This window comes from Thalassophryne amazonica, chromosome 19, assembly GCF_902500255.1.
Source record: "Thalassophryne amazonica chromosome 19, fThaAma1.1, whole genome shotgun sequence".
Lineage (NCBI taxonomy): Eukaryota > Metazoa > Chordata > Actinopteri > Batrachoidiformes > Batrachoididae > Thalassophryne > Thalassophryne amazonica.
Genome location: NC_047121.1, coordinates 62972034 through 62995893, shown reverse-complemented (window position 1 = coordinate 62995893; position 23860 = coordinate 62972034). Strand labels below are relative to the sequence as shown.

The 23860-nt window shown below is 40.5% G+C and overlaps 1 protein-coding gene across 3 annotated transcripts in view; it reads left to right on the top strand.

Moving 5' to 3' along the window:
* The window catches only part of LOC117532329 (zinc finger protein DPF3-like), a 72319-nt gene extending 49148 nt beyond the window's left edge, over nucleotides 1-23171 (top strand). For 2 of the 3 annotated variants that reach the window (XM_034195647.1, XM_034195646.1), the window contains exons 2-10: nucleotides 490-650; nucleotides 2495-2602; nucleotides 10697-10824; nucleotides 13275-13370; nucleotides 13470-13530; nucleotides 15495-15536; nucleotides 15955-16095; nucleotides 19636-20435; nucleotides 21721-23171. In XM_034195647.1, coding sequence (XP_034051538.1) covers nucleotides 490-650; nucleotides 2495-2602; nucleotides 10697-10824; nucleotides 13275-13370; nucleotides 13470-13530; nucleotides 15495-15536; nucleotides 15955-16095; nucleotides 19636-19808 — 910 coding nt within the window. In that variant the 3' untranslated portion in view covers nucleotides 19809-20435; nucleotides 21721-23171. The remainder of the gene's footprint in view (nucleotides 1-489; nucleotides 651-2494; nucleotides 2603-10696; nucleotides 10825-13274; nucleotides 13371-13469; nucleotides 13531-15494; nucleotides 15537-15954; nucleotides 16096-19635; nucleotides 20436-21720) is intronic. The other variant, XM_034195648.1, reaches the window with a different exon arrangement.
* The last annotated feature ends 689 nt before the right edge of the window (nucleotides 23172-23860 follow it).

The following is a 23860-nucleotide window of genomic DNA, read 5'->3' as shown; positions in this document are numbered from 1 at the left end:
AAAAGTCCAGAGAGAATACCTGACCAGGATTAGGTGGAAGAAGACTGATACTATGATTTCCACAGAAGAGAGAAATTGCTTTAACACCAAGAAATGTAGACCTTTTCAGGTGTGCACATAACAGGTGCTCAGGTGTTCATGTGTGTGTGCTAAAAATAACGGCTGCACAGCAGAAAACATGGAAAGAAGCGATGACAGCTTATAGAAAAAGTTTGTCCGTGTTTTCTGCTGTGCATAATGTATTTTTAGCACATACGCACACCTGAGCACTAGTTATGTGCACAGCTGGACATTTTGGGATGAATAGTAATTGTAATTGTTTCATGCATTTCTATCTAATAGACCCAACTGGATCATCAAACAGATGTTTGCAACCTGTCATTCACATGATTAACATGATTATTTGCTGTATTGGTGATTGTTCATACTTGGATAATCTTATGTCAGCCACACTGATGTGTTGCTTTCCTGAAATGTCAATTCCTGCAGGTTGGGCGACCAATTCTATAAGGATGCAATCGAGCAGTGCCGCAGCTACAACGCCCGCCTGTGTGCTGAACGCAGCGTTCGCCTGCCATTCCTTGACTCGCAAACCGGTGTGGCCCAGAACAACTGCTACATCTGGATGGAACGCCACCATCGTAGCCCCGGTGGGAAGACACACAGACACAGAAATGTTCAGTGTGGGAGTTTTAGTCTCTGTATTTTTCTAAAGCTTAGACATTGAATTGCTTCATTAAAATGATGCTTGTGTTCATTACTGTGTGTATAGAACTCAACAAATAGAATTTGGATATTGATGTACTTACTAGATGTGTCTTGATATTGGTATGTATCAGCTTAATCAACCCAGATCCATGTCCTTTTGTTTAGTTGGATAGTAGTGAACCACCTACTGGCTGTGTGAAGCCCACTGAGGGAACATTACAGTCACTTATGTGGGTTTACCTAACTGTCTAACTCCACCATGTGGTGCTTTGGTGGAATTGCACCTGAAACATGAAATTAAATCTTCCACAGTTTTTAACATACAGTACAGGGTCTATCTTAGAGCACATTTGGGCTGTTGTATACACAGTGTGTAATCTGAGTATAAACTAAGGTACTGGGCGGAAAGCTATTTAATCTCTTAATTAGCCATGTGTGCATTTTGGGCATAACATGAATTACACCAGGGCTCAACCAACCCTGATCCTGGACATCACCAGCCCTGCATGTTTTCCACGTTTACCTGCTGCAACCACAGGTGATTAGTTAAGTCTGGTGTTTCTATCTGTTGATGGTTTGGTGGGCAGTGGTGATGGTGTGGCACTGTTCTGTGTAGCGCCACCATCTTAGTTTGGCGGAATGACATTTCAAGTGTATATGAACTTATTTAGAAATACAAGGACAGCTCTTTTAACAAGAACAAGAAAATTAAAGGTGAGTTTATTTTATAAAAAAAGACAAAAAAGGAGTCTAAATTACATTGTATGTTCACCTCACATATGATCATCTTTTCAGTGGCTAAACGAAGAGGTTTATACTTGTAACAAATTTTAATTAGCTCTTAGCTTTTGATGGCTAAAGCAGTGTTTTTGTAGTAAATGTATAAGTGATTCACCAGGTTTCAAACATTTCATTACGTGGTATGTTCACCTCACATTTGACCGTGTGTTCAGTGGCTGAAAGAAGCAGGGTACTCACATTTTGTTCACTTATAGTGACATCAGTTAGCTCGCTAGCTCTGCTCCTTTGTACGTGGGCCATTTTGCTTCTTCTTGCATGAAGTGATAACTGTGACTTATACTCCGGTGTGACTTTTACTGCAGAAAATCCAGTATGTTCTATATAAAGGTTTTGTGGTGGAATAATGTTCTGAGCAGAGAATACAACGACACCCCCCTCCATCTTTTATGGGAGTTTGAGATTCCTCTGTTTGCATATTTGGTGTAAGTGATTCCAGCCCTGGGAAATGGTTGCCCGTCCCCACACTTATTAAGTGAAAGCGGTGCTCGCTGTGTAGCTGTTACAGTCACAGCATTGTAGAAATTCCTCCTAAATCCACATTTAGAGGCTAAAAAAATGCCTTTAACCAAGAATGTTGCCCTCGGAGTAGAATCAACATGTGTCCAACATGACGTCTTTGAAGACCTCATCGATCTGCCCAAAGGCTCCAACTGCCATACTGTCTGCTCAATGCAAAAGAGGGAAGGTTGTGGGGTAGTGGCTAAAGACAGAAGCCTTGTTTAGCTCCTCAAATGCTGGAGATAATGGGCAGTTCCATGAAACGGTCATGTCCGTTACCACTGTGATCTAGCCTTCCCAGAGAATAACAGCTTGTCCATTATTTCTTCGTCCTGTTGAGAATAAGAAGTCACTGCGGCAGCATGATCACAGCAGGATGATTGAAAGCAGTAATGGGGGTGACGGTCTCTTTTAATTGCCTTCGTGTGACTTCTAGTGGTCGAGGAGTCACTTATAGCACCTTTTAATCTCCATTGTTTTTGTGCAGGAATTGCAGCCGGACAGATGTACACGTATCCCGCTCGCTGCTGGCGGAAGAAGAGACGGCTGCACAACACCACAGATCCCCGCCTGGGCATCTACGGCCTCCAGCTCGGTAAGACCCCATTTCCCTCCTACAACCTCCTTCGGGTCAACGATGGCAGTGATAACATACCGCAGCACCTCTGTGCACTGAGCAGAACAGACTAGGAGTCATTTTTCAGGTGATGAAATGTGGCTGTGTTCACCCTGGCTCATAAACGTGTTTTGTGAGAAGTAGGACATGTAATTAGATTTACCGCAGCTGGCAGCAGCGAGAGAGTTTGACCGCTGCAGAAAGTATTTAATAAATGTTATGGAATGGAGCATGGCCTCTCTGGCTGCCTCTTGCAGCAGCTCACGCCTCATTCAGTACTTCACCACCTCCTCAAGATCCTCCCTCTATCTTATTTTCTCCCTACCACCTTCCGTGCTGATAGGATTTGTCTTGCGTATTTTTCTTGACTCTGCCTCGCAGGCTGTTTGTATTCCTGAAGTAAGTCATACATTCTGTGCCCAAGGCTTCCATAACCACTGGGTTATTGTGTTGTCCTTAGGAATGAATTTGACAAACAATTTAATAGATTTGTTGTTGTTTTTCTTGCAAATCCTGATTAACCCAGATTGTTCTTAAATTGGTTCTGTCAGAAAACTATACATATTGTGTTATTATTTACATTAAGATTTACACTCTTGGGCAGATAGAGGTCGTCTCTGACCTGTCCAGTGGGCAAGCAATTTGATGAACACACCTCAGTATTGGGCATTGTCATGCCTATTCGCTGTTTCACACTTGTGAATCTCGTGCCATCTCGCGGTCCGTGACTCACATGAGAGATCAGTTTCAGCAGAGTTCTGGTTCAGGGCACAACCTCGTGAAGTACGGGCAACAAGACAACATCGGGGCACTGCAGAAGTGCTTCACCTCCTCTAGATAACCCTCTCAACTTGGGAGAAGATGTCGTCATCATTATAATCACCCGTGAACTCGCTGGATCAACTCCATCCACATCCTCGCTAGCCATTGTTTATTTGTGTTTTGAGACACCGGAGCTCTGCTGGCACCGCCATGCATTCTGGGAAGCGCAGGGACCCGCCAGGGGGATTATGGGAAACATTAAAGTACTGAATGTCACTTAGAATGTCCGTTTGGATACGAGCTAGCATGTATGGCAGTGCTGTAGCTGCACTAATGCCAGATACGCCACAGTACATGGTCAAATGCGTGGCTTCACTTGAGAAAAACAAACAACCACAAGCGACTCACTGTTGTCGTTTCCATTAATGGGAAAGCCAGTCATAACCTTCTTTGTTTAAAGCGGCATGACGGAACTGTACTGTGTAAAAGCATGTAGTTCAGCTTATGCGGGAAAAGTCCATACGTTTACGTCAGATGTGTGTTGACGTGTACTCCCGAGTGAATCCAGCAAGTTTTGTGTAGCTAACAACACGGACACAGTGTTACTCCTCCACCCCTTCATCATTTTGTTTATGATAAACATTAGATTAGGATTTGTGACGTGTCCTTTTCTAACCGTGTGTGCGTTATCTGTCATTCACTTCAGCTTTGAGCCTCTGTGAAAGCTATCAGAACTGGTTAGCTTGCTTGTCTGAAACCAAGATTATAATCCGTGTAACTTCACTTACCTCTTTAACATTCATGATGCCAGTCAGCGTGTCAGTCTCCATTTCAGTGCATGAGCTTACACGTGTAAGTGAGGGGGCAAGGTGCAAGTCCTGTTAGGCTGCAGTTTGAAACCTCCACACGAGGTAGCGATGTAAACTTTCATGCCACTTTGCATGTGAACTCCCAGCAAATATTGCAAGCTGGAGGTTTATGGCACAATTTCTGTGGACATGTAAAGCCACATTAAAATTCTCAGTTGACCCATCAGAAGGCTCAACACTCTCCACGTGAAACTGTGCCTGAAGAAGGTGCGCGCCGGTGCAGGAGCATGGCCAAGATCATGTATATTGGAATGCCAATTTCAATAAAATGTCTAATTTCACCACAAATACAAAATATATCACAAATAATTCACATGATTGTGTCCAGGTTTTGTTCTTTTCTCATTCATTAAATGTGTTCCTTATAATTTAATATAATTTCAGGTGGGCATTTAACCAACTTTCTTCAAAAAAGGGGTTGGGCTCTTACTTGGCCCTGGACCCTCTGATGGGCAAATACAGTAATCGTTATCGATATGATAGGATAGATGGAACAACTTCAGAACACCGCTCCGTTATTGGAATTAACTGCTGGAGACTGAATGTGTATACTGTGTGTGATGCACATACAACCCCTGGCAAAAATTATGGAATCACCGGCCTTGGAGGATGTTCATTCAGTTGTTTAATTTTGTAGGAAAAAAGCAGATCACAGACATGACACAAAACTAAAGTCATTTCAAATGGCAACTTTCTGGCTTTAAGAAACATTATAAGAAATCAGGAAAAATAATTGTGGCAGTCAGTAACAGTTACTTTTTTAGACCAAGCAGAGGGAAAAAATATGGACTCACTCAATTCTGAGGAATAAATTATGGAATCACCCTGTAAATTTTCATCCCTAAAACTAACACCTGCATCAAATCAGATCTGCTCGTTAGTCTGCATCTAAAAAGGAGTGGTCACACCTTGGAGAGCTGTTGCACCAAGTGGACTGACATGAATCATGGCTCCAACATGAGAGATGTCAATTGAAACAAAGGAGAGGTTTATCAAACTCTTAAAAGAGGGTAAATCATCACGCAATGTTGCAAAAGATCTTGGTTGTTCACAGTCAGCTGTGTCTAAACTCTGGACCAGATACAAGCAACATGGGGAGGTTGTTAAAGGCAAACGTACTGGTAGACCAAGGAAGACAAAGCGTCAAGACAGAAAACTTAAAGCAATATGTCTCAAAAATCGAAAATGCACAACAAAACAAATGAGGAACAAATGGGAGGAAACTGGAGTCAACGTCTGTGACCAAACTGTAAGAAACCGCCTAAAGGAAATGGGATTTACATACAGAAAAGCTAAACGAAAGCCATCATTAACACCTAAACAGGAAAAAACAAGGTTACAATGGGCTAAGGAAAAACAATCGTGGACTGTGGATGACTGGATGAAAGTCATATTCAGTGATGAATCTCGAATCTGCATTGGGCAAGGTGATGATGCTGGAACTTTTGTTTGGTGCTGTTCCAATGAGATTTATAAAGATGACTGCCTGAAGAGAACATGTAAATTTCCACAGTCATTGATGATATGGGGCTGCATGTCAGGTAAAGGCACTGGGGAGATGGCTGTCATTACATCATCTATAAATGCACAAGTTTACGTTGATATTTTGGACACTTTTCTTATCCCATCAATTGAAAGGATGTTTGGGGATGATGAAATCATTTTTCAAGATGATAATGCATCTTGCCATAGAGCAAAAACTGTGAAAACATTCCTTGCAAAAAGACACATAGGGTCAATGTCATGGCCTGCAAATAGTCCGGATCTTAATCCAATTGAAAATCTTTGGAAGTTGAAGAAAATGGTCCATGACAAGGCTCCAACCTGCAAAGCTGATCTGGCAACAGCAATCCGAGAAAGTTAGAGCCAGATTGATGAAGAGTACTGTTTGTCACTCATTAAGTCCATGCCTCAGAGACTGCAAGCTGTTATAAAAGCCAGAGGTGGTGCAACAAAATACTAGTGATGTGTTGGAGCGTTCTTTTGTTTTTCATGATTCCATAATTTTTTCCTCAGAATTGAGTGATTCCATATTTTTTTTCCCTCTGCTTGGTCTAAAAAGTAACCATTACTGACTGCCACAATTTTTTTTTCCTGATTTCTTATAGTGTTTCTTAAAGCCAGAAAGTTGCCATTTGAAATGACTTTAGTTTTGTGTCATGTCTGTGATCTGCTTTTTTTCTACAAAATTAAACAACTGAATGAACATCCTCCGAGGCTGGTGATTCCATAATTTTTGCCAGGGGTTGTAATTGTGCATATTTTTCTGTGTATAAATTTACAATATTCATAAATATTCTTACACTTTGCCCATTATCTCACTTTGCAAAGTGTCAATTAATTTAGGAGAGCTTTAGCCAAAAGTCATGACTTGCATGTGTAGTTCTGTCATAACTGTGGCAAACTTTAATTCTCTTCTCAGCCCCCTACTATAGCGCAGTCACAAATCAGTCAACAATCAGCTCATGAGGTAAAATCTTTTCCATTGCATTTTCAGATAAGCTCAACTAAATGTGTATTTGCACACAGTAATGACACATTTAAAGTAGACACGGACACAAACAGTTATGCAGTGGGACAGGTAAATCTCCAGTGTTACCTGTCCCATGGACAGGTGGGTTTCAAAGTGACTATCAACACTATCTCTTGAGGTACAATGACTTTAGTACATTTTAAAACTGGGGTATATAGCCACAGGAATGATGGTTTAAATGGCTTCAAGCACAGTTTAACCTGTTAAATTTTTTTATTTTGACTGGTTTCGTACCTGTGGTACATAAAATAAAAAAATAAAAAAACTGTTGTCTGCTATTTTCAGCAGTTTTAATGGCTCTCTGGTAAACCCATTTAAGTTGGATATCAGTGAACTGTATTTGTTTGAACTGAATGTTTTGGGATTTGCACAAGAAATGAAAGTTCTGGGAAATTCAAAATTTTATTTGTATGGCCTAAAGTCAATGTCTCAGCTGGCTCTGTGTGCACACATCTGTACACAATCACCGTGGAGTTATAATAAAGAGACTCATGTACCTGTCACGTGGCCTTTCTGCTTTAATTCAAGTGATTTAGCAAAAATGTCAGTCATTTAAAAATTGCAGGCCTTTTATAAACGGTTCCTTTTTTTTCAGATGTTTGTGTTAGTCTACAAAATACAAAACTCATGATTTTTACGGCCAGTTATTAATAAATGCCAGATTTCGGAGTAAGTCACTGTCAGGTCATTATCAAATCATCATTCTGCAAGACCCAAGTCAAGTCTCAAGTCAGCTGACAATGTAACGTAACGGGCCAACTGCCCTTCGTCAGAATAATCTACAAGTTTAGCCGTCAAAGTGAAATGTAGATTAGACGGATAATGTTGGGTGACTTACCTTAATAGACTAAGGAGATTTAGTAGACTAAAATATTAGACTGCTTTATGAAACTGGGCGAGCATCTCTCTGAACTATTTAGCAAAAATGATTTCCAAACATATCTGAAAGTGGGCTGAAATTCCTGAATCATTTTACCATGTAACCTAACGAGCACAGTGTGCCGTCAAAGGCCAACAGGCGTTGATATCTGTCTTCAGTAACATTTGTGAATGGTTGGGAGGAAATTAACGGAATCACCTCTTGTGTGAAATCACCTTTGGAATTAATAACCTGCCCCCAATTTACAGTTAATGACAATCTGAACTCTTCCACTTGCACCCTTTTGTGTTGCATGCAGACATTCTGGAAATAAGAACCCATTGCTTTATCCCACAAACATTAATGCGATCATATGCATCAGCTAAAATGTGCGCGTGAATGTTGCACGAGTGAAAACCACTTTGTCGGCGTTTCTGAGCTTCTAGAACATGGCGTGCGAATGTGGATGATATATGAGCGTTATATCAACCCCAGAATTTGGTAAAAATCTGAGTAGAATTTCTCCTTTCCCTGTTAGAATAACAAATGTTCATTGAGCTGAGGAAGTGTGCAGGAATGAAACAGCCCAGCGAAGCATATAAACCAAGCCTTTGTTTTCTCAAAACACATCCCGCTGTAGCTTATTGTTTTTCCACTAAAGCACCACCACCTCCTGCTGTCTCTGCCCGTCTCCTGTCAACAGCGGACTGTACGGCGCATCTGCGAGCGCCTGGCACATGGGAGGGCCTGCGCTGACTTAGCTTTGCAGCGCACGTTGTTTCACTGGCCCAAAGGCGGTCTGACCAGCGCATGGAAGCAGCCGCTGTGCTGCGAGCTGGTCGGCCGTCTCGCTGCCTAAGCAGGCTGTCTAAGTGATGGTGTGCTGGAGAGTGGGGCTGCATGCAGAATCAGCTCCCTGCTGCAGGCTGCTGCCGGCTCTATTTTTAGTCTCCCAGCTCCCATGGGTTTGGTGGGGGGGGGCTGTCTTGTCGTGGAGACTTGAAAATCAAAGTGTGCAGACACAATGGTGAGGGGCTGCTGCTGCACGGCAGAGAAGCTCTCCTACCTGCTGCACTTTTCTCTTACCTTTGCAGACACTGCCTGCTTCAGCTGCTGCTGTTAAACATTCTGAGAGTTTCTCTCTATTGGGCGCAGTGGTAAGATCAAGAACTGATGGAAAACAGCGGGTTGGAGGTGGTGAGGTGTGTGGGGGGGTCCTCTTTTCAAGCATTCATACAGCAAGTGGATGATCTCTCTGTGGAAACTGTTCACCAAAGGATGTGTGACTGTCAAAGCTTTTGTTTACGCTGCTGTGTCTGTTTAACCTGTTTGCCTCCTACACTGTTTGTTTAGATCCTCACCATAGTGTAGGAGGAGAAATCCACAAAGTGTCGAGTGAACAGACACTTTAACTACGTCGTACCACAGAGATTTCTCTGGACAAAGTCAGGAGCCTTGTATTTATATATATATATATATATATATATATATATATATATATATATATATATATATATATATATATATTATGTACACACACAGAAGTAGGCGACGGCAGCACCTTCTCTGTTAGAATGACAATATTTTCATTAATCCATTGCAGTGACAACAAGTTGTGATTACACATTCTGCAACAGACAAAAAAAAAAAAAGACTGCTGCAGCAACAAACCTGCTCCGACAATTCGCAACAGGCTTTATTAGGTTTAGAGTGAGTGGAAGGGCAGACAAATAATGACAGTATCCTGATGGAAGGCTGCTCTTAGATTGTAGCGCTATTGGTTCTTGTCACCGTTGCCATACTCGATGGTGATGCAGGAAGAAAAACAAGCACATGGTCCTTGATGGTCACATCCCACAGCTTTGAAATGTAACATATTTAGTGCGTGTTAGACTCTGGTGTGATGTACATACAGTAGTGTTCAGAATAATAGTAGTGCTATGTGACTAAAAAGATGAATCCAGGTTTTGAGTATATTTCTTATTGTTACATGGGAAATCCAACAAGACCAAGCATTCATGATATGCACACTCTTAAGGCTATGAAATTGGGCTATTAGTAAAAAAAAAAAAAGTAGAAAAGGGGGTGTTCACAATAATAGTAGCATCTGCTGTTGACGCTACAAACTCAAAACTATTATGTTCCAACTGCTTTTTTAGCAATCCTGTGACTCACTAAACTAGTATTTAGTTGTATAAACACAGTTTTTCATGATTTCTTCACATCGAGGCATTAATTTTGTTGGTTTGGAACCAAGATTTTCTTCGTTTACTAGTGTGCTTGGGGTCATTGTCTTGTTGAAACACCCATTTCAAGGGCATGTCCTCTTCAGCATAAGGCAACATGACCTCTTCAAGTATTTTGACATAACATCCAGTACAGTGCATGTTTGTATCCATCTTTCTTATTTTTTTTTTTATTTTATCTTGCCTTCTGTTAAGTAACAGCACAGGCTGTGGTGTGCACATGTGCTGCATAGAGTTCCTGTCCATTGCTAAACTCTCTCCCAGGGAAATGCTGTGTTACAACATGAGTTACACATCCAGAAAAAGATGTAACTCTAGGCTGATGCAAGTTTATATAGGTATTTGTCATCCCACCTGCTTGAAAATTAATTTTTCTTTATATTTTTTGGCACGTGTGACTTGCACTTTGGTGCATCTTATATGGTCTATAAGGGGCCTTTCAACTGTTTGAATGCGCTGAGATTATTCAATATGTTTATAGACTTTTTCCAGTCAATAGAGTCAGAGAGAAGGTACTGATTTGATCTTAAAAGGTATTGACCATGGCGTATTGCACCACCTGACTGTAAAAAAAAAAAAAAAAAAAAACTTTAATTCAAGTACCAATCTTCACTGCCGTGGAAACAGTTTTTTGTTTTTCCTGCTAAGGTGGTGGACATTGGCTTAGCAACACTTCTTCATGACTTTGGTGATTAATAGCTATCTATAGACGTGTATTTACAGGATAAACACTGAGGTAGGATGTGGGTCATGTGGGTCATTCTTCATGTGTTTTATCGTTTGTTTGTTTGTTTTTTTTGGTAGATGGCAGCCTCATGTCAAAGGACTCGTTGCCTACACAGAGCACCACACTGGAGGCTTTGCTCCGAGGAGAAGGTCTAGACAAGAGGAACAGTTCCAAGAACGACGAGGAGAGTCTGCTAGAGATCCAGGCAAGTTCATTTTTTCACCCAGTGGCTATAAAATCTCATTATCCAATGTTTTTTTTTTTTCTATTAGCCAATGTTTGTACCAGGTTTTATGATAACCAGTTCACTTGATGTCACTTTGCAAACAAAGGTGAGTTGAAGCAAATGTGAACTCTGTGGTGGAACTTGTTCTGCTGGATCCTCTCACCAAATTACATCTATGGGTTGAGTCATGCAGTCCCCACACACTCATCTTCACCTGCTTATCCAAGATCGGATCGCAGTGCGCTGGAGCCTATCCCAGCAGTCATAGGGCGTGAGGCACAGTACACCCTGGACAAGACACCATTCTGTCGCACACATATAGACAAACACATTCACACCCGCACGCACACCTACGGACAATTTAATGTTTCCAGTCCACATAACCTGCATGTCTTTGGATGTGGGAGGAAGTCTGAGCACCGGGGGGAACCCACACAAACACGGGGAGAACATACAAACTCCAGACAGAAAGGCCACATGTGGGACTCAGTCCAGTGACCTTCTTGCTATGAGGCAACAGTGCTCACTACTAAGTCACCATGCTGCCCTCATGTAATTCACTTGATTTAAGTTTCTTTATCTAACAAAGATATGAACCTTTGCTGATCAGTTACCTTTTTTAAAATGTATTCATTTGTTTGAAAATATAGTCTAGATTAACTTGACCTTTTTGATTTACAAATTGACAGTTAATGAATGGATTATCAATGTAGTTTTATTATTATTATTATTATTATTATTATTATTTAACACTTTCTTTGGAAAGCTCCTTCTAATCTCAACTAGTATGAAATAAATAGATGTTAAATGATAGTCATGGAGCTAAAGCTAAAATCCCAAAACACACATTGGAATTGTAATAACGAATCCATTATTGGCTATAACTATTTTGATAATTATGTAAAATACAATAGGGTTATCGCAACTGGCCCACCTTTACAGGTACTCTGCCCTGCACCATCTGTGGGCCAGCGGCATCACTCTCTCCTCTCCTTCCATCTTGTCAGGCACCAGCACATGGCAGGAGTTGAGTGGCTACCGCAGGTCATCAGATGGGCACCCTCCCTTCTTTTGATGTTTCATCAAATTAAGCCCATGACACATCGGTAGGGCTTCACAGCAAATCCAGCATCCTGGATCTACCCCCGCTGACCGCCACTCAACTCTCTGCCATTGATCCTTCCACAGTCTGGCTCTGCCACCTCACATCCCTATGAATCCAAATCCATCTGGATGCTGCCTCTGTATGCCTGGTGATGTTGCCTATCAAGCGCTTCCTGGCCACCCCTTCAATTCCCAAATGTCCCAGCATTCTCCAAAGTGACTGCCCAGCAAAACCCCTGAAGCCGACCTCTACTGGAAGGTTCCAGGCCTTCCACGCGTTTTGCCGGCAGTCATGTATCAGGCCTTGCTATTTCCCCTTCTTGCGCTCATGCGCCTCCTCAATCCTCTCTTCCCAGGGTATGGTCAGCTCTATGAGTACAACCTGTTTAGTGCTCCTAGACCAGAGGACCATATCTCCTCTCGGAATTTGAGCTGCTCCCTCAGGTCTGCCTGCATCTCCCAGTCCTTTGCTGAGGCCAAAATGCCTCTGTTCCTGCGTCCTGCGGCAGCTGATTGCATTGATTTTATTATTCTGAGTGTTTTTAATGCCCAAATTCTCTGATTTCAGCTTCCTAAATGTGAATATTTTCTGGTTTATTTACTCATTTCTTCAAATCTCTCTAACAGCAGCCTGGATATTTTTGTGTTGTGGACAAAACATGATTTTATTTTGGGCTCTGGGGAATACTAATATTTTTCGCCATTTTCTGACATTTCATTGATTTAATCGTGAAAATAATCAAAACATTAATTGATAATGAAAATAATCACTCGCTACAACCCAACACAGCACTCTACAACACGCTACAACACTCGCTAAAATAAAAATTAATCTTGTTTCCAAATTCCAAATCAGTCATATAAGCCTTTATGGAGCTCTTTGCGAAATTATATTGTGCCTGCATTAAAGGTAAATGACCAACAGGTGGAGATATTGCTCCATTTTAAGAACCTTGAGTACCTACTGCTATTGGCCACAATGACAAACCTATAGTGTCGATAAGAATTTGGATTGCCAGTGCTTATTGCTCCTGTAATGACAAAAGGTCTTCAGGGTATTTGCACTAAGGATTTTTTTAAAATAATTTATTGTGTATTGAACTTCCAAGGTCTAGTGCTATAAACCCACTTAATCATCAAAAACCTTTCGCCATGAAGTGCAACATGTCTGACACAAACACACAGAGTGTATTTTGGAGTATTGAAGACTTGAATCCCCCTCCCCCCTCCCCAAAAAAAACAAAACATACACCTATCCATCAAGGTGGGATTTTATCTGAGCATAGAGCATAGTGTTGAAATGCTGTTTCTCCTGTGTGACACAGAGGGTTCTGGAGGCGGATGCTGCTGAAGATGCGTTCAATGATGAATATGATTATGAGCTGGATACTCCCAAGAAGAGACATCGGGGCAAAGGAAGAGTGAGTGAACAGAGGACCCACCACCTGATTCTGAACTTGGACTGTGTAATATTGCCTGCACATCCACCTGTGGTGTAAATGTTGGACGTATTCCTGCAGGGTCGTGGTTCAGGACGCAGGAGGATGGATCTAGACGATGACAAGCCATATGTCTGTGACAGTAAGTTGACGTGAAAGTGAAAATGTGAGATGTTTTGACATAATAATTTAATTTGTCAAGTGTGCTTTCAAATACTTCATCTGATGCATCTGTCATGCTTTTTACTGTTAAAAATGTTTTACGGAAATTAGAAAACTAAAACGTGGGATTCTAATCCAATTACATTTGTAATATCTGAATCGTGTGAGATTTCCGACCATAAAATATTGAGTAGGCGGTGGCAAAATATTCGACCATTTCACATTTGATGTAAAACTCTGCACCCTGACCACATTGCTGCGCAGGTGTCAATAATGGCGCTCAGCTGAGAGGGAGAGAAACTGCAGTAATACGTGGATTTAAGCTACCACAGGAAAGTATTGATGTGGATCCTGATACGGAATTACTCAATGCAGTTGACAAGATGGAGAACTCTGTGGCTCTGCTCACAGAATTTCCAGTTTGGCATGAAGATGCTGTTGCTACAGTAAGGTTCGCCGACCAAATTACTTACAGAAAAATAAACCGTGCAAACGATGGAATTGGATTAGAATGAGAATAACCCTGTTGTGTCTGATGATCTGCAGATGTTAATGCTGGAATTTACAGTCGAGAGTTTTACTAAAACGGATATTTGCAAAGATTATTCCCTAATTGAACATTAATATTGTATTGTATTGTATTGTATTTCAATTTCAGCGTGTAGTGATGAGGCTACTTTATATATGTTTTAGATATGCCCATGAACTATAAATGTGGTTTGGTATTTTACAGGTACATTTATTTAAATAATTAGGAGTGATTCCATTCTCATTAAAATCCAAGAATTTCTAAATTTTTATCAAAGATGTTGAAAATACTGGGCCTGGTCTGAACAAGGAATCATGTTTTACTGTTTACTGAAGGACCAGTAACTATTGCCAGTTAGTACTACAGAATACAGGGATCGGTATTCGGGCACTCACTGTGCAGTATCTTACTGTAGCTGTTCTGAGGACAGTACTTATCTAAACAAAGACCTCAGATATCGTCCCTGGAATCTGCTGGAGTTTTTCCTCTCAGTTTGAGGGTCACAGCTCTAAGAGTTCCTATGACGACGGGGCCGCTGTGGCTCTTACCTTCCACATCTTCCACTTCTTGATTTCCTCATGCTTTCTTTCCAATGTTGGTATCAGTTGGAACTGCCACATCTACCACAACTGCCCTTTTTGCTCTTTTGCAACAATCACCATGTTGTGTTGGTTTGTCTGTCTGGAGCAGCTGTTCTCACTCACCGTTGGCGGTGCTCCCCACTTGGATTTTGGTACTCCCAGATGTTCTTGTACACCATCCCAGCTGCTTGGTTGCACCTCTTCCAGTTTGCATCTTGCACCGTGCCACGTTGTGCTGGACTGTCTCAGGAGTGTCTTTGCACGGCCTTGGGTTCTGTCTGCTGTAGTAGACTCCTGCCTGTTGGGACCTGGTGCTCAAGGCCTGTTCTTGTGCTGCCATGATCAGCTTCTCTGTGCTGTTCTTTAGGTGCCTGTAGGATTTCTTGGTGTTTCAGGTGTACCTGTATTTTAATGGGTGTGCAACAATAAACTGTAAAGGTGGAAAAACTGCAATACTTTACATGTACCAAACCGTCGAGTCTGTAGCATTGACTGAATTGTATCGTCATGTTCAGATTTTTGTTTTTAAATGTTATTACATGAAATGCAATGTTACAATTTCAGGACGAATGTTCAGAATGTGGAAACTGACCAGCTATTAAACTTTTCAAGTGATTAAATATCCCTTTTACCAGCCAGTCATAAATGCGTTATTGGGCTACTTTTTTTTTTTTTTTTTAGTGTCATTCGGCTGGTTCACACATTTGTGTGTGTGTGGGTGGGTGTGTTCCTGCAGATATGCAAGTTGCATGTATTTCTGTTTTTTCTCACCGCTCTCCTTAAGTGGCAGGTACTCACGCTCTTAAACCTTTTGTGCTTTGTTTTTTCTTTCAGACAGATACAAACAAAAGCATAACTCAAAATCTACAATCTCAGGTATTTGGATTTGTTGACTTTTTGTCAGTAATTTTAGGATATTTGAATAATTCGAATGGCTGTATTTATTAATTTAGTATATTATAATTTGTACAAATATGTGTCTGTCAAACCGAGGCAAAGTTACTCTAAACATTTATTTGAGTAGTTGTAATTTCTTTTGTTGTTGTTGTTTTTACACCCATGTAGGAGTCATTACTTTTGTTTGCACACATTTAACGCAGACTTGTGCTGTATGATTAAACCTCTTGTATGAAGCTCTCATTACAGTGAAGGCTGATTTGAGATTTGCTTCTTTCTTAAACACGGATAATCAAAGTGGTTTGCCAAATATGATTTTATTTATTTATTTTTAATTCAACCAGTCACAATTTAAATACGAGCTGGGGAGACTGAGTGTTTGCTCTGTGTGTTGCAGTCTGTGGGAGGCGCTACAGAAACCGTACAGGACTAAGTTACCACTACACTCATTCCCACTTAGAAGAGAATAATCGAGCCGGAGAGAGAAGCTCGGTGGCGTCCAGGTCTCCCTCAGCACAGCAGCCCAACAGACACAAACGTAAGATATATTAGATTTTACACATATATATTTATATGTATATATGTGGCAAAGCGGACAGTTTACTCCTCAATCGTCAAGGCAATTAGAAATCATGAATGAACATGGTATGTCGGACTTCTGACACCACCCTGGGAATTTCACCCAGGGAATTCGACAATTGAATAACTTCAACCTAAGACACACAGGTTCGTTGTAATTGAGACAGAGACGTGGTTCCCAAATACAAACAAATAATTTATTAACAATTGAAGTTCTAGTTAAAAAGACAATTTTATAAAAAACTCATTTAGCCCGGCAGCACACGCAGCTGGCAGAGTTTTCCAAATGTCCACACTGAGCGTAAAGCCGCCGCAGCAAACAGGGCACATCCACTGGTCTCACGGACGAAATCTTTCAGCAGAGCACCAGCGCAAAGCAGCAGGGCCTCTTTCCACAGCTTGGTCCAAAATCCTACATTTTAAACAAATAAATATAAAACAAATATCTGAAAGAGGAGCTTACTTTGTGCTGTACATACCGAACCGTCCGTCACAGCAATCAGCTGTAACTCGACACCACCCCAGAGCGTCAAGAGCACCACAAACTCAGCAGCGCACCACCAACGACAGCCCACACAGAGGTCTCTGTACAACAAAACCACCTCCTTAAACACTCACCACTACACCTCAACGAGCCTGCAGCTGTGGCCGGCGCCTACCTGTCTTCACGGAAACATGGAAGTGAACACGTCCAAACACCTGCAGTCAGTCTCCAGAAAGAGAAAGAAGAGCACACACACTCCCTCTTTTATGCAAACACTCCTCTGCCACAACCAGCTGCACTCAATCCACCAGCTGAACATCATTAAGGTCATCCACCCTGCTACATATATATATATATATATATATATATATATATATATATATATATATATATATATATATATATATATATATATATATATATATATATATATATATATATCACATTCTTGTAGATTGTGCTGTTCAGTATTTACTATACTGCAACAAATATTTTTAATTTAGTGTTAATTTGTAGATTATTACATTTTACAGGCACAGTCAGAGAATTCTGCCATCCCTGTGATAATTTCTCTGCTCTGACACATCACAGTAAGCTCATTATTTTGACACCTACATGCATTTCTGTCCACCAGATCCAGAAGAATCAGCAACTCTAGTTGATTGAATATTTAGTCCATATCTAGTTGATTTTGGAGGATAACTATAGAACTGTAACATGCTGCTTTTTGTGACGTTTTGGTTTAGCTCTCTGCTTAAAAAAAGTCACTTTTTTAACTCAAACATTTTTAACACTCATATACAGTAGTGTTCAGAATAATAGTAGTGCTATGTGACTAAAAAGATGAATCCAGGTTTTGAGTATATTTCTTATTGTTACATGGGAAACAAGGTACCAGTAGATTCAGTAGATTCTCACAAATCCAACAAGACCAAGCATTCATGATATGCACACTCTTAAGGCTATGAAATTGGGCTATTAGTAAAAAAAAAAAAAAAAAAAAGTAGAAAAGGGGGTGTTCACAATAATAGTAGTGTGGCATTCAGTCAGTGAGTTCGTCAATTTTGTGGAACAAACAGGTGTGAATCAGGTGTCCCCTATTTAAGGATTAAGCCAGCACTTGTTGAACATGCTTTTCTCTTTGAAAGCCTGAGGAAAATGGGACGTTCAAGACATTGTTCAGAAAAACAGCGTAGTTTGATTAAGAAGTTGATTGGAGAGGGGAAAACTTATACGCAGGTGCAAAAAATTATAGACTGTTCATCTACAATTATCTCCAATGCTTTAAAATGGACAAAAAAAAAAACAGAGACGCGTGGAAGAAAACAGAAAACAACCATCAAAATGGATAGAAGAATAACCAGAATGGCAAAGGCTCACCCATTGATCAGCTCCAGGATGCTCAAAGACAGTCTGGAGTTACCTGTAAGTGCTGTGACAGTTAGAAGACGCCTGTGTGAAGCTAATTTATTTGCAAGTATCCCCCGCAAAGTCCCTCTGTTAAATAAAAGACGTGCAGAAGAGGTTACAATTTGCCAAAGAACACATCAACTGGCCTAAAGAGAAATGAAGGAATATTTTGTAGACTGATGAGAGAAAATTGTTCTTTTTGGGTCCAGGGGCCACAGACAGTTTGTGAGACGACCCCCAAACTCTGAATTCAAGCCACAGTTCACAGTGAAGACAGTGAAGCATGGTGGTGCAAGCATCATGATATGGGCATGTTTCTCCTACTATGGTGTTGGGCCTATATATCGCATACCAGGTATCATGGATCAGTTTGGATATGTCAGAATACTTGAACAGGTCATGTTGCCTTATGCTGAAGCGGACATGCCCTTGAAATGTGTGTTTCAACAAGACAATGACCCCAAGCACACTAGTAAACGAGCAAAATCTTGGTTCCACACCAACAAAATGAATGCCTCGCAGATGTGAAGAAATCATGAAAAACTGTGGTTATACAACTAAATACTAGTTTACTGATTCACAGGATCGCTACAAAAACAGTTTGAACATAATAGTTTGGAGTTTGTAGCGTCAACAGCAGATGCTACTATTGTGAACACCCCCTTTTCTACTTTTTTTACTAATAGCCCAATTTCATAGCCTTAAGAGTGTGCATATCATGAATGTTTGGTCTTGTTGGATTTGTGAGAATCTACTGAATCTACTGGTACCTTGTTTTCCATGTAACAATAAGAAATATACTCAAAACCTGGATTAATCTTTTTAGTCACATAGCACTACTATTATTCTGAACACTACCATAAGCCTCAGGCTGCCAAAATATGCCTCTACAAAAAATTCATACAAATCTTTTTATAAAGTAATGACATAACCTGTAAGTCAGATTAGTGCCAATAACTACTGCCTAACTAGAATTGCTTTACAAGCTTTGAAGTTTTCGTAAGGTTAGATGTTTCCTGTCTATAGCGTGTTGAGTATTTTAAGTTGTGACTTGATGGTGTATATGTAAACTGAATTGAAGATTTATACTTTATTATACTGCAGCTACTACTTCTGAATTTTCGTCCTTTGGAAAAGAAGCTTTGGCGTATTTACACCAAACCGCTATGTGAAGATGTGTATCTGACCCTACGTTTGGAGGCTGGATAAAGTTTTAGTTATTGCAAAATTCACAAGAACCAGTGGTAGACTGACAGTGGTAGTTACTCTACTTAGTTAAGACACTGTCTGGAATGATTAATCACGTATACTTCTCTGATTAGAAATAGGAGTCCCACATGGACTTTCCTCGTAGCTCCAAAGGGTCCAGCTAGGACCAGTATTCCTAATAACTACTTCAGTACATGCCAGGTCTAACCAGACAATGGGTGAATCTGGTTCATGTGAGCCAGATACACTCGACAGAATCATTTCTAGTAGTTTATTTGAGGCATTATCCCAATTCATTCATCAAAGCTCGACATCGACATTAGCTCTATGCTTCTAACGGTTGTGTGTAGGTTGTCTTGCTCTGGCACCAGTGCACTAACGGCGTGTCTCTTGCAGTCGGCATGGCAGGCGAGTGTGGAGACGAGAAGGATGATGTGGCGTTTACTGGAGCTGAGGAGCTGTTCGGCACCACCTCAGAGAGTGACACGTCTACCTTTCACGGCTTTGAGGACGACGAGCTGGAAGACGCCGCCACAAATGGCAACGGGATTCCCAAACGACACAGATAAAGTGTTCTGGATTAAAAAGAAAATGGATTATCCTCTGGCAAAATCTGCTGCTTTCTAATTTTTTTTGTTTTGTTTTGTCTTTTGTTTTTTGATTTGTTTGCAAAAAGCACAAAGTGATAAATTTCAGGACTGAAATGCAAGTGGTATTTTATCTACTGAACATTTAGTAATTTATGAACTTTTTTAAATATATATATATATATATATATATATATATATATATGTGTGTGTGTGTGTTAATGAAGACAGTTTCTTGGAAGTGACTCGACTTCCATGTGAAACGGACATTTTTTTTTCTTTTTTTTTTCTTTTTTTTTGCTGCTCACTGGAGTAGGAGGAGCATTTATTTGAAAAGCAAAACAAACACTGGAGAAATTCGAACAATGTATAATGAATGATGCATTTGGAAGAAAACCGAATGTCACTGCAGAGCCATACTTGAGCAACTGGATATTACTAAAGTAGTCAATGCGACTATGAAGGTCTCTTTTGCTCAAATTCTGGATTCCTTTGTTTTTTGTTTTTTTATGATGAAGGAAATAATGAACTTACTATCTCAAGGCACTGAAAATTTTTGGACTTGAAGCCTTTATATAGTCTTAAAAATACAGGGCACAAAAATGAAAGGTAAGTGACAGCACTTTTTTGTAATTAATTTAAAACTATTACAAATTAGCCTGTGGTGTAACAGTGTAGTGCTTGTGCAGTGGTAATGTAGGTGAATGGGTGAGTGATTGAGTCCCTCTGAGCCAACATCTGTGGGCACTCTTATCAACTGAGGGAGCAACTTCATTTTGCTTATGTAATATGCCATAGACGTGTCTGCCACCTGGTGGATGTTTCACTCACCTTCATGTGACTGTTACAAAGCAATTTAAGTAGTCATTCGCAGGGACAAACATGATGCCTGCCATGCAGCCAAATACTGTACAAAATGCATAATAGAAGAGGGAAGTACAACGCAAAGATTGCATAGGATGTATGCTGCTTGGGAATGATGGTGAACTTTTTGCCAATATTCCAAATTATTGATGACAAACTTGAAACACTTTCAAAACCTTTGTAACATCGTTGTTTAGTTCAATTGTTTCAGGGTCTGTCTTCCAAATATATGAAATATATGCAGAATGGGAAAGTAAAGCCAGGATTAAAACATGGATAGAATGTGTGGCTGGGGATAAAAAACTTCACCAGTACTGCAAATTACTAATAGCAAACTCAAAGCACTTTCAGTATGTGTAACACCATTGTTTAGGGCTGTTATTCCAGAATCTCCATTCTAAATACGATATAAAGTGTACAACAGAAAGAAACTGGAATTACAGAATAGACGGAATGCATGGCTGGGGATGATACCCGCCGAAATTGACTCGGACGACATGAAGAGAGATTATTTCTAACACGTATGACATGTCCTTTATTCACACAACAGTAAAAACTCAAACCTTTCCAGGCACGCAAACTTGTATAAGGCTTGGCCCAGCTTCATACCCCACAGGGACTTGGCAGAGGAGCACAAAGGGCCAAGCTAGCTGATTACAAAACAGCAGACTGTTGTCTGCACATGGCACAATGCAGTGAGTGATCAATGTTTGCATCCACATTATCGAGACACTTTTGTAAACAATCAATGGAACATCGCCTGGCAGGGGACCTGCTGGGAAAACAGATGTGCGCCTTGGCTTTTTGTCAGTACTACAGATTTCTGATGACAAACTTTAAACAAGATTCCAGTGTTTCTAAACCTTTGCAATACCTGTGTTTTGAAACTGCATTCCAGAGTATGTATGAAAAGCGAGATGAACCAAACACTGCCACCTGCTGGATGGTTTATGAATGTGCATCCACATTGAAGACATTAACTTTTTAATGAAAACATGCATGCTTAACCTGTATTGCATGTGTTTTACAGGAGCACCCAGCACACTCAGTATATGTCCCAGGTGTGTGGGTAACCAGAGAAGATGAGGATTTAACCCGCAAATCTAACGAGCCTTCATTTCCCTCCTGATTTTGGGCCTAAAATATCCAACTGACCTGAATTGATGGACTACACCACTTCCACAATCCACGGGGCTTAAATGAAGCGACTGCTCCGTTATTGAAGAGGCGTCTCAATCACTTGTGAACACCAAGTAGATGTCGTTCCATTTCGTCTTTGCTGCACAGTGCTGGAGGTGCAATGAACTACGCAAACACAAAGGCCAAGCCTTTTGAACTGTTTGTGCCCAAAGGGTACATTTGGGCCACTGCGGCTCAGCCCGCCCACTCCTGCTCTGTGACTGCGTGTCTGCTGTGTGATCCAGTGTGACACTAAGACGTCATTATCCTCATCACTGTGCCAGCCTGCTGCTCTGCACTGGAACTGAGCTCCAACAGCCATGACCCTCCATCCTGATTGGACCAGTGACCCTCCAACCCCAGCCATACAGATGGTGCTCAACTCCATCACTATAACACGCAGAACTCTGTGGTCCCCCTGTGCGCTCGCTCATTTATATTATGACTCACCTAATTTACAGTAATTTAGCTTTCTTTCCGTTCTCTTTCTTAAATGTCAGACAGTTTTGAAAACTGACATTTTGCGTTTGCTCAGACTCTTATCGATACCTCTGTCCTGACCAGCTGCTCAATAGCTACAACTACTCAGGCATCTTCCATTTCCTCTGCTGTTGATTGTCCAGCCACTCAGCCGTGATCTATGCGATTGTATCGAGTTGGGGAGGAGAGCCAATAATGCTTCACGACGATCCCATTATAATCAAATCCCAGGAGGGGTTTGGGCTGCTGCAGCCTCACGCTACGCCTCTGCTGCAATAACAAGCTTCAGCTTTGTTCTCTTCTGATTCTACTGGCATTGTGCGCTTCACTGAAAACCTCAAAGCTGTTCTATTTGAAATTGTCATTATAGTCTCTGTAGATGAGGGCTGCAGTTATCGATGAGGGAAATGATCCATGTGTGTCTACTGTTTAATCAGAGGCAAAACTGGCTTATTGAAACATTACATTTTAAGGGCGTGGTTTCTGTAGTTAGCCTGAGATCAGCTTGCCCGTAAATTTATTTATTTTGCCACTTGTGTAGAAATGTGTAGGACTACGCCTGCAACAGTTTATTAGCACCACTGCAAAATTACAAAGGGAAATGAGTTAGAAATTTACGAGATCAAATAACTTTTACGCTAGTATGAAAGGTGTAATTATGATTTTAAAAACTCAACTTTCCAAGATGATTGAACAAAAAAAAAAACACGAAGTGAGGAGCAAGATTGAAACAGCTTCCCTATGATAACGTATGATTTACCGTATTTCTGGAGTGTAAGTCACCTATCAAAAAAATGCCTCTTGAATTAACAAAAAACCTGTTAAAAAAAAAATTCACCTTTTTTCCCCTCCCATTTTTTGCGTTGCTGCGATGTACATTTTTATTAGTGGCATTTGGGTGATTCTTAGACTACGGGCACTTATGTCCTTTGATCATATTGTATGAAAAACAGAAAAAAGTGGAAATTTCACACTTTTATAGTTATCTTTACAATGAAAGTGTGTTAAGAAATTTGTTCTAGTAGTCTATGATGACTTTTTCACCTTTTTTCAGCATCATTATATGCAAATATTGCCGTTTTGTGCTTGTCCCACACCCAGACTTTTGATCTTCAATGATAAAAATGAATGGTAAAGAAACGTTTTTTCTAATGTTTTAAAATATCAGTAAAACAATCAAAACATAATTGGGGTATTCAATGTCATACAACTGTTGTGATTTTTTTTTAAACAAAATGTTGTCCCACACTATTGCCGTAATTTCCACCACAACACTGTAATGTCCCTTTAAACAGTTTGTATGAAAGATTGTTTGGGTAGTTTCTATGGAGATAAACAGTGACATCAGAGCACATGTATATAGCGCCAAATCACAACAAACTGTTGCCCCAAGGCGCTTTATATTGTAAGGCAATGGTGTGGTGGAAATTACATTTACAAGGCCAATAGTGCCCGTAGTTAAAGAATCACCCATTTATTCTTTTGTTATTTGAATGTTTTGTGCTTTGATC